Genomic DNA, 10,339 nt, shown 5'->3' with positions numbered 1-10,339 from the left:
ATATAATTAGTAAAAAAAAATATAAAGTAGGTGAATCTCACAAAAAAAGGAATAATTATTAGAAATTATAACTATACATTATATATAAAAATATATATTAGAAATTTACATTTAAATATTTAAAAAAAAAAATATATATTAGAAATTTACATTTAAATATTAAAAAAAAAAAAAATTATCTTTATTTTAGTGACAATGAAACATTTTCAACCAATATTTTCATTACTGTAATGCTCTTTTTTTTTTTTTTGGTGTTTGTTTTTTTTTTTTTGATTTTCTTTAATTTTTTTGGAGTTTGTATTTTTTTTTTTCATTCTCATTAATCACAATAGCATTTCTCATTAATCTAAATAAATCAGCTATACTTAATTGCCATGCAAATAATGCCATAATGCAAAAAATAAATAAATTAAACATTAAAATCCCCAAAATATGTGTTAAAATAAGTGTTTTCTTTAAACTAAATATACTTTCTTATTTGCTTCTTTTGATTTTTTGAGTAGAATATGACTCGGACATGGTTCTGGACTTCTTGGGTACTTGCAAAAGGCCAGTTGCCTAGGCTATAGCAGAATTAGCCTCACTTGTCCTATTTATGAATCAAGAGCTTTAAGGAAATTAAATGCTAGACTGATAGGATTATCTAACAGATTAGCCATCAGCATTTAGGGAGTGAAAAACGGTTCCTGTGCAGGAAGTCGTGGGAACACTGCCTAAGGATTTTGCAGGAGGTCAGTCTTTGTTATTGCAGCAACGCTCATTAGCCTGAAAGCCGTAATCTTACACTGGCTAATGTACATACTGTAAAGTACACTGATACTTTATCAATAATTTATTGACGTGATGAAGAAGTTTGTACTCTTTTCAACTCCAACTACACAGTTGGTCTGATTACAAAAGATTTGGACTAGTACTTTGGTTTAAGTTTGACAATTATCAATTTTGTTCTTCGAAAGTACACAGACTCAGCTACTGATTTAGAACAAGTAGAAGCTGCACAATTTGGTTACATTGATTAAATTGAGTCTGTGCCAGTGTTTGCTTTCTAAAAGACTGTCTCCTTCATACTGAAATCTATGGTGTGATGATAAAGGGTTTTCCGCTTTATCCTGTACATCCTTTTCTAAAAATATGCACCCACTGACCTTTAGTTCACTTTAACTTACAAAAGCTCCTGTCTAAATAAGTGGATATCTTGAAGGAGCACAAAAACAAAGCTTTTAGCTTGCTAAATTGTGTAATCTAATTTTAAAATGTCCCATACCGATGGCTCTTGACACGGACAGACTGCCATTCACCCTCCATGTGCCGAACCAGATCACACACCCACCCAGAGCCTCAATCCTCTTTTTCTCATCCTATAAACAAACAAACAATATGGTCAAGAGGAGTCATTAACCACAACAGCTGGTATCATGTTCAGTTCAGTGTCAATTAATGAAACTCTAACCAGCTAAACTGTAACTTACATACAGTTTCATTATATAGATAAAGCTCCAAAGACTCAGCTCAACAGATCCACTCTTGGGAGTGTGTTAGGTAATACAGCTTTGCGGTCATGTGACTTTTGTCAATTGAATGGACTGTGCTAAATGACATCCCAAGCAAAGAGCTGGATTGAGATAACAAATTAAGGTAATATACAACAATTTAGGATGAATGTACGACAGATCTAAGACCATTTTTTTGGCATATGGACTTGAAACACCTGATCATTTTATATTGGTCTCCCACTATTTCAAATTTTTTTATTAAATTACATTTTAAATACACTATTCTCACCACTATTCACTTTCTCACCTCTCTGTCTGGTTTGTGTGGTTTCATCAACTCCACCGGTTGACCTCTCTTCACCATCATGACCTGTGAGTCGCCCAGCCAGGCCACGTACAGTGTGTGACCTCTCAGAAAAGTCACGACCCCTGTGGTGCCACAGCGCAGTTTCTGTTCCAGACATATGGATGCATACAGATGTTGTCAAAGCAAAAAGGGCTGATATGAGCATCTTGAGGTCTGACAGTATTTGTGGGGTAGGAACTCACCTCACGTGATGCCTTCTGCATGAACCGCTCATCTGTCACTTTGAAGGAGTGACACAGGGCCTTTATGGGGTCTTGACTGAACATTTCTTGTCTGACCAGGTTTACGTGAAGATGATTGGCAGCGTAGATGGCAGCATCCACCCCACCGTGACCATCAAACACGGCAAAAAAAGCCTGCTCTTCCTGATCCTAAACACATACTTTTTTTTGTTAGATTTACCTCATAAAATGACTGTGACAATAATAAAACAAAATGTCTCTAATTTTGATTTCATTGATAAACGCAGATTATATCATGATTCAAAGTATTGCAACATAAAATACCTCATAATCCATTCTTAATTGAAATAAATCCCTGTAAATGTCTCTCAATCAGTGTGAAACAGAAAACCAAAACATGCCAACCTCTGCCATCCAACAGATCGCTTAATAAACTGCAGTCAATGTAGCTAAATTAAATATTACACATGAGAAATATATGCAAATCAAATGTTGGTGTTTCCTCTTGTCGATCAGTTTTAATTATCAGCAGCTTACGAATGATTAAATAGTTCCGTAGCAGGGCTGGTCAAACGGGATAAGCTCTCATTGGTATAAATAAGGATTTCATAATGGAAGAATCCCTGAGCTGCAAATACTGTGACACTGTGTCTACGCTGCTGCTGAGCGGCTCATGACAACATGAAAATGCTCGCATTTAGTTTAGGTTTTTATGATACATGGATGCATTCAACAACTATTTTGAATTTATTTGATTCATTTGTTCTTTCATTGATTAGTATCTTCTTGTCCAATGTATGCAATGTTCTGTAAAGAAACCTATTTCGTTTTGCTATATAACACAAAATGAATTTTCTAACCTACTATGGGAAAAAAATATGGTGAAGGATGTATGTAAAAATAAATAAACAAACAAACAAACGGTACAGGTCAAGACAATCAGGTCAGTAAAATCACAAAATAAACACTATAGTCTTTAGAAAGTTAAATGCATAATCATCACTATATATTTTGATCCTGAGTCTCAGTGATTTAATTTCTTCAGGACTGAAATATTAGCATATATTATTAGTTTGTATTATATGCATAAAATAAACACAAATCAAATGCATCCTGGAGCTTTTTATTGCAGGTAATTAAAATGAAATGTAGTTTCACTCATTAAACCTTTTTTGTGTTTTTATAAATATTTATTTTTGTTATTGCGAACATTTCAAAGTAAATCAGCTATTTAGGACTGAAATATTAGCATATAAATTCAACAGTCTGTATTATATGCATAAGCAAATCAAATACATCCTGCAACTTTTTTATTGTAGTTTACGGAATATGAAACCTCAGTAATTTCCTTTCAATCACCTAAACCTTTTTGTGTTTTTATTACTATTTTTTCATTTACTGTCATCATTTCAATGTAAAAATAGCTCTGTAAATTAGATAATACATCAGGTATGTATTGTATAATATGCATAAGCGATAAATTGTTCTTTAATTTTTTAATAGAATTTCATAACTACTCTAAAGTGTACTCCTCAGTGTGCATCATTTACAGTAATTAAGTTCTAGTTTTAGTCTTGTTGCTCATGTGGAACAGCACTGAAAGAACAACAACTATGCTTACGTTTCTCTCTCTCTGTGTAAATTCACTGAATGATGTCCACTTATGGCCGAGACTGGTCTCTGATCTGCTTCTGCCTAAGGCAAAAGGATGATGGTGTTCCCCAATAATACCAGTAAAAGGCCAGCGTTTATCTACAACTGGCTACCAGATGTGAGAGATGAAGAACCGCCCCAGAGTCTATGAGTAAAGTCTGGTAGGGAAGAGCGTATTGATGAAACGTGCAACCATCAGGATGGAATATTCCCCACAGTCGTGCTTTAGGGAGGGTCTGTTTCATGGTACAGTGGATGGCAATGCCACTGAAGAATATCCTACACATCTTATCTGAAACATCAAGTAGATCTGGACATGAGATGGTAAATCTGTCGGCACTTACTGCTTTCCGGCGACGGAGCACATTTTCGCTCGACTGGAAATTACACTGGCAATCAGGAAATTACACTGGCAATTACATAATGCTGTTTCTTCAGAGATGTTAGGTTCAACACAACTCTATTACAATGAAAAGTGATGCTAAGTGAATCAGTGTTTTAGCATCTACCTCAACTCACATTTTTATGAGCTATTTGTTAAAGTACGGAACTTTAAAAAATTATTTTTTCATTGTAATTCATTCTTTTATTCATATTCATATTTTAAAATGATTCCTGCTGTGGCAAAGCTGAATTTTTAGCAGCGATTTCTCCAGCCTTCAGTGTCACAGAAATCAGAAATCATTCTAATATGTTGATTTGGTGCTCAAGGAACATTTCTTATTATTATCAATGATGAAAGCAGTTGTGCTCCTTAGTATTTTTTTCAGGATTCTGTGATTAATAGAAAGTTAATAAGAACAGCATTTATTTGAAATCTTTTGTAACATTATAAATGTCTGTACTGTCACTTTTTGATCAATTTAATATGTCCTTGCTGAATAAAAGTTTCTTAAATTTCTTAAAAACAAAAAAACTTACTGACCCCAGATTTTTGAACGGTAGTATAGTGTATTTGGTGAAAAATAAAAGGTAATTTAAAGACACAATCAAGGTCATACCTGGAGATTGAAGAGCGTGTTGAAGTCAGGAATGACGACGTGCTTGTCTTCCATCTTTCGGCGCATGTTTTTAATAGCATGGATGGAGGTCTCATAGTACGGTAAGTGGCGGCGGCGATACGGGAACTCCTTTAGCCAATGACAACACGTCTCGCATAGCTTATTAAAGATCAGCCGGGCCAGCTTCACTGAATCGATCTCTGCCGAGGCAAATAACATGTTACATGTTACACATAAACACTCTGAGCTGCTTTGATTCAGGATGACTAAGCAGCCATTCTTTCATATGTCACAACAGTGTAAAAAAACTCATCCATGCACCATAAGCAAACAGACAGTGCTGTTTTTTTTTTACTCGCAAACCAAACAGATTTGACTGTAATATCATATTGGAAAGGAAGAGTGCATGAGATGCTGATTAAATGCACAGTGGAAGCAGAATTGAGGACAGTGGACAAAAGAAGCCATCTGCCAACTGAGAAAGAGAGAGAGGAGGTGATGGGATTGTTCCATCTCTGTTCTCTATGGACTAAAGCTAACGTTCCTTTGTTTTGTGAAGTTCTCATCAATATCTTTGAAGCATACGCTCTCCCTTTACATCCAACTGTGCTCTATGCTGCTCTTTACATCCTCAAAGATTTTCAGGTAGTAATATGAAGGATGTCAGATGACACCAATTGCTACTGGTTCTCAGGTCTCTCATATTAGAATGTCCCAAATTTGATCTGCAAAAATGTTTTGATCAGATTTTGTCTTTGCTTGCTTTGTTAAGCAGGGCCTGTATTTCGGCCCGGGATTGCGGGTATTGTGCATAATTCTACACATTCCTGCAGGTTTCGCGTTTATAATGCGGGAAATTCCCACAAAAATGTATGCACTATAGCATGTAGGTTGAATCCAAACAGATTATCAGAGCAGTTCAGTCATTTTAAAACTTTCTGTGAGCCTAATTTCACAAACAGTGTGAGTGATTCAGCAGTACAGCATCCCCCCTCTCTCTCTCTCTCTCTCTCTCTAAAAAAACAAAAACCATGGTTACTAAGGTAACAACAAATTATGGTTTTGCTACACTAACCATAGTTTAACCATGGAATTTGTAGTAAAACTATGGTTATACAAATGGTAATCAATCCAAAAAACAAAAACTATGGTTACTATACTTTTACTATAATAAAACCATAGTTAATTTTCATAAGGGAAAAATATGACTCATGATGCAATAACATGTTCAATACTAGGATTTTATAAAGATATTGTCATGGTATAGTTATTGTTGTACTAATTTTGACATTTAGGCAATTTAGAAAATATAGTTATTTTGTACGGCCATCCTAAGGATTTTAACCTCTTTTATGTGATGGCCATACAATAGTGTTGTTCATGTTTTAGAATTTGTTGTGGGTGTATGGGACGGCCTGGATGAGTGAAATTTTGTCCCAGTCCGCCCCTGTTCTACATGGCAGTTGTTCAGCCTGGATAAATTCATTAGCTAACAAAATTTGAAATGCAAGTTATTTTGTATTTATATGACGTTAGGTCCCATTACCCGCGTGGCACTAAAACAGGTAGAAGTAACGGCTACTCTTTACTTAAGTACATACCAGAGCCCATACTTTTATACTTTAACTTCAGTAAAAAAGTGTAGTCAGTACTTCAACTTTTACCATAGTATTTTTAAACATGAATATCTGTACTTCTACTTGAGTGAAGGATATGTGTACTTTTGCCATCTCTGAATATACCAGATTTTTAGTCTTCTGGTCACTATTTGCATTTATTGTCTGGAAAAGAGCAGCATTAACATTCTTTGAAACATCTTTCATGTTCTATTGCGAAGAGAAGAAAGAAATAAAGTTATACAGGTTTGGAAAGACAAGAGGGTAAAGAAATTGTGACAGAATTTTTATTTTTAGGTGTAAAAAATCTTTAAAAGTATCATTGGCAAAGCAAGTTATTTGTTTCTCAAGCTCATAAAATGTTGCTGAAAGAGTTTGCATGCCAAAACTTATGGCAAAGTCTCAGATTTGCCTAATGGAGTGCCTGTTTTTTATGACTCCATTTATGGCATATTTTTCAAAGGCTGCATTTTCATTTTGTCTGTTAGTCTGCTTCAGTACTGCTTTTGACAGATGCATTTTAGCATTGTGTGGACGAAGAGGCCTTTTAGATTGTTTGATGGTTGTAAAAGTAGACATTACATGCTCTTTTCTCTTCTCTTAGCCTTTTAGATGCTCTCTCTCTCTCTGTCTGTCTCCGTGGGCAGAGTCTAAATTTAATCTGCCATCTCAGGGATGAGTTGGTGAACAGTATGTACTGCCTTTGCCCTGAGCAGACGTCTGTCTGCTGCTCAGTGTACTGATGTCAGTCGTTTCCACTGCTATGTCTTACACTAAACATACTCTCTGCTGCTGGAATGGGTCACATCATGAAGGCCTGTTTAAAGGACTGTACCTCCCGTGAAACCCTTGATCTGGCTGAGGAAAACCAGACTCGGCTCAAGTGGAGTTCTCGTGCTCTGACGTATTTTTGAACAGTGCTTAAACTCAACACAGATTGCAGTCCATCTGGCTTTATAAATCTACCGTCCACTCAGGAAAGTGTCTGGGATCAGCATGCTATGTGAATGTCTGCGCTAACTCATGACGGCAAGCGTTAGATGTGAACCACAGAGAATTATTGCAGCCTTCATGACCTGTCCAAATGATTGTATTTATGAGATAAGTGTACATGAACGCCAAAGCAATGTTGTAATTACCAGTGGGGAAACTCTGAATTTTCTTCCAGAGTTGTCTATTAAAGAATTATGGTGGAAACAAATAGCTGTCGGTCATAATTAAAGATGAAATGTGTAATTTTACTTGAGTCACTAACAGAAGCAGAATTGAAATCTGTTTGGTTGAATGGGCAATCCAAACTCCATTTTCCATCTCTGTGGCAGCACAAGAAAGATAAAAAGATATTAATAAAATATATATAAAATTCTATACTATTATGTCAAAATAAATCGAAAAGCTACAAATATATAAAGCAGCATGACATTTTAAAATATATAAATAACATTCATATTACAATTCTATACTTTTTTCTAAATAAAAGTAATGAATTTTAATATATTATAAATATTTAATATAATTAAATATTACACATTATAAAATATTTAGATTTTAGATAATACAGTATAGAATTTTATTATGCATTTTATTTGTGTATTTCATATATTAAATATTATAATGATAATTATTTTCATGTTATGGTTGATGATAAAATGTTACAGTATATTGTCTAAATAAATTACAAATATAATACTAAAAAACTAAATAATTTATTTTAAATGCTACAAGTGAATTTAGCCATCATGTTATAATGCACAGTATAAAAAATACTTACTTATAAAGATTACATTTAAAAGTATTTCAATTATTTAATATATTTAAATTATTAGTATTTTTAAAGAGGAGAGCAAATGTAATCTAATGTAAATATCTAATGTAAAAATAAAGGAAATGGGCTTGTAGATAAAAAAAAATTTTAATTATGCAATAGTAACTGATACAGAAAAATAAAATAAAATTTTTTAAATATAGGCCGATGAATAATATAGTACTGACTTATTATTGTACGTCCATAACATAATGCGCATAATCCTTTGCATGTCAGGCAACATCTGTTCTCCAAAAAGATTGTGATGTACGTTCATGTAGCAGTTTACAGTTATTGCTACAGAAAGATTCATGCCAGTGAGAGCAAAGTGAAGAGAGAAATGAATCTGATCGGACACAATATCATAACAAAGAGAGGTGTCAAAAATGTATTGATCCATTAAACCTGCTAAAGGTCTCCTTTCTAAACCAGCCAAAACTGTGGCATATTAGCAGCCGTTCCCACCTCAAATTCCTTTGCCATTTCAATTTGAATATAGAAAGATAAGAAAGCAATTCAGGCCACCGTTAAGTTAGTAAGTGACCTAAATTTTCAGTTGAATAGGAGGCTTAAAATTGTGCAAAATGGCCTACATTCGGATCAAATATCATGAGATCTTTACTCGATAGCAAGACTTCAATGCAGACCCAACTCATTCACTAGCTTTATTGGCACTGCATGACTTCAGATGGCTCAGGAGTGTCAAGAAAATCACAATATATCCACGCTAGACTTGTCTTGTTTAAAAATAAGACTTCACAGTCCAAGTGATGTGGTTAACTCAGTTTTTACAGGGCACTTACGAGGCAGCGTGTCTGTGCCATCCTCCACACTCTTGTTGAGATGGTACACGGAGAGATCGCTTTGCAGGATACTGTCTGCAGTACCACGGGCCAGGGCTGAAGCCAAGGAAAAAGGGCAATTGCTGTAAAAGAGAGAAAGGGAGAGAAAGAGAGAGAAAGAGAGCTTTAAAACATCTGCTGAGTGGATCACAGAAACATTATGCAAAGGAGCGCTGTCAGTATTTGATTCAATTTTTCCTTTTTTCTTTTTTCAGCACCAGAGCGAGCGAGCGCTCGTTTAACCGTGAGAGGATGAGTAGGAGGCAAAAGCAATATGCACAGGTCAAAACAGAGAAAATGGCCAAAGATAGTCCAGCTGAATATGTTCTTATGATCATTGTGCATCAAAAACCTCTTTTGCAAACAAACTTTTTTCCTGTATGGGTGAACTATTCCTTTATAAAAGCTTATGGTGATGAACAAGGGTAGAAAGCTGAACTGTAAGCGTTAAAGCCTGAATTTTTAACTACTGATGTGAATATCCTTTTAGGGCTTGTTCGCGCTGATGGATTGAGAGAGAGGAGAGGAGAGGCACTCTAAAACTAGCATGACCCAAATCCACTTCAGCACTCTGCCGCTCTGAGAGCAGAGACCCTGCTGGATCACTGAAAATAAATACAACTGCACATTATGAAATCAAGAGCCATCACTTAAAGAGAAGCCCGTCATCCCCATAAGAGGATTTCATAAGAGACGATTGTGGCATTCTCATCCGAACAGAACAGGGATCTCCCCATTAAATGACTGACAATCATTTTGAAGATAAGGACCAGAAATGCTATATATTAATACGCCATATTGACATTATGCCATAATGAATGCTGCACAATTTTTGGGTAGATTACAAGAATATAGAGTAAAAATTGCACATTTTAAGACCTATATGTAACCGGCTTTGAATGTGAAATATCACTGAAGATTGATCAATCTATCTATCTATCTATCTATCTATCTATCTGTCTGTCTGTCTGTCTGTCTGTCTGTCTGTCTGTCTGTCTGTCTGTCTGTCTGTCTGTCTATATATATACCAACCCCACTAAGTTTTTTCATGTTTTTTTTTTAAGAATTATCTTATGCTTACAAAGGCTGTAATATTGTGAAATAAAATTAAAAATAAACTTTTTTTATTTTAATATATTTTAAATCGTAATTTATTCTGAATCTGGTGCTAAAGAAACCTTTCTTATTAATATCAATGTTGAAATCAATGTTGTGCTGCTTAATATTTTTGTGGAAACTGAAATTTTTTTTTTCAAGAAGAACAGCATTTATTTGAATCAGAAATCTTTTGTAACATTATAAATGTCTAAATGACTATCCTTGATAAAATAAAGTATTAATTTCTTAAAAAATTTCTTACTGAGCCCAAACTTTTGATTGG

General features: G+C 34.7%; 1 protein-coding gene across 1 annotated transcript in view; it reads right to left on the bottom strand.

Annotated features, from left to right (window-relative positions):
* LOC107577402 (protein phosphatase 1E-like) overlaps positions 1-10,339 on the bottom strand; it is a 49,332-nt gene that overhangs the window by 1,371 nt on the left and 37,622 nt on the right. Inside the window, exons 2-6 of the mRNA XM_016263489.1 lie at positions 8,920-9,041; positions 4,697-4,896; positions 2,043-2,231; positions 1,801-1,944; positions 1,265-1,358 (exon numbers count right to left, since the gene is read on the bottom strand). Coding sequence (XP_016118975.1) covers positions 1,265-1,358; positions 1,801-1,944; positions 2,043-2,231; positions 4,697-4,896; positions 8,920-9,041 — 749 coding nt within the window. The remainder of the gene's footprint in view (positions 1-1,264; positions 1,359-1,800; positions 1,945-2,042; positions 2,232-4,696; positions 4,897-8,919; positions 9,042-10,339) is intronic.

Source organism: Sinocyclocheilus grahami, unplaced genomic scaffold, assembly GCF_001515645.1.
Source record: "Sinocyclocheilus grahami isolate Dianchi unplaced genomic scaffold, SAMN03320097.WGS_v1.1 scaffold32.1, whole genome shotgun sequence".
Taxonomy (NCBI): Eukaryota; Metazoa; Chordata; class Actinopteri; order Cypriniformes; family Cyprinidae; genus Sinocyclocheilus; species Sinocyclocheilus grahami.
The sequence above is the reverse complement of the archived record's forward strand: the minus strand, read 5'-3'. Positions and strand labels throughout refer to the sequence as shown.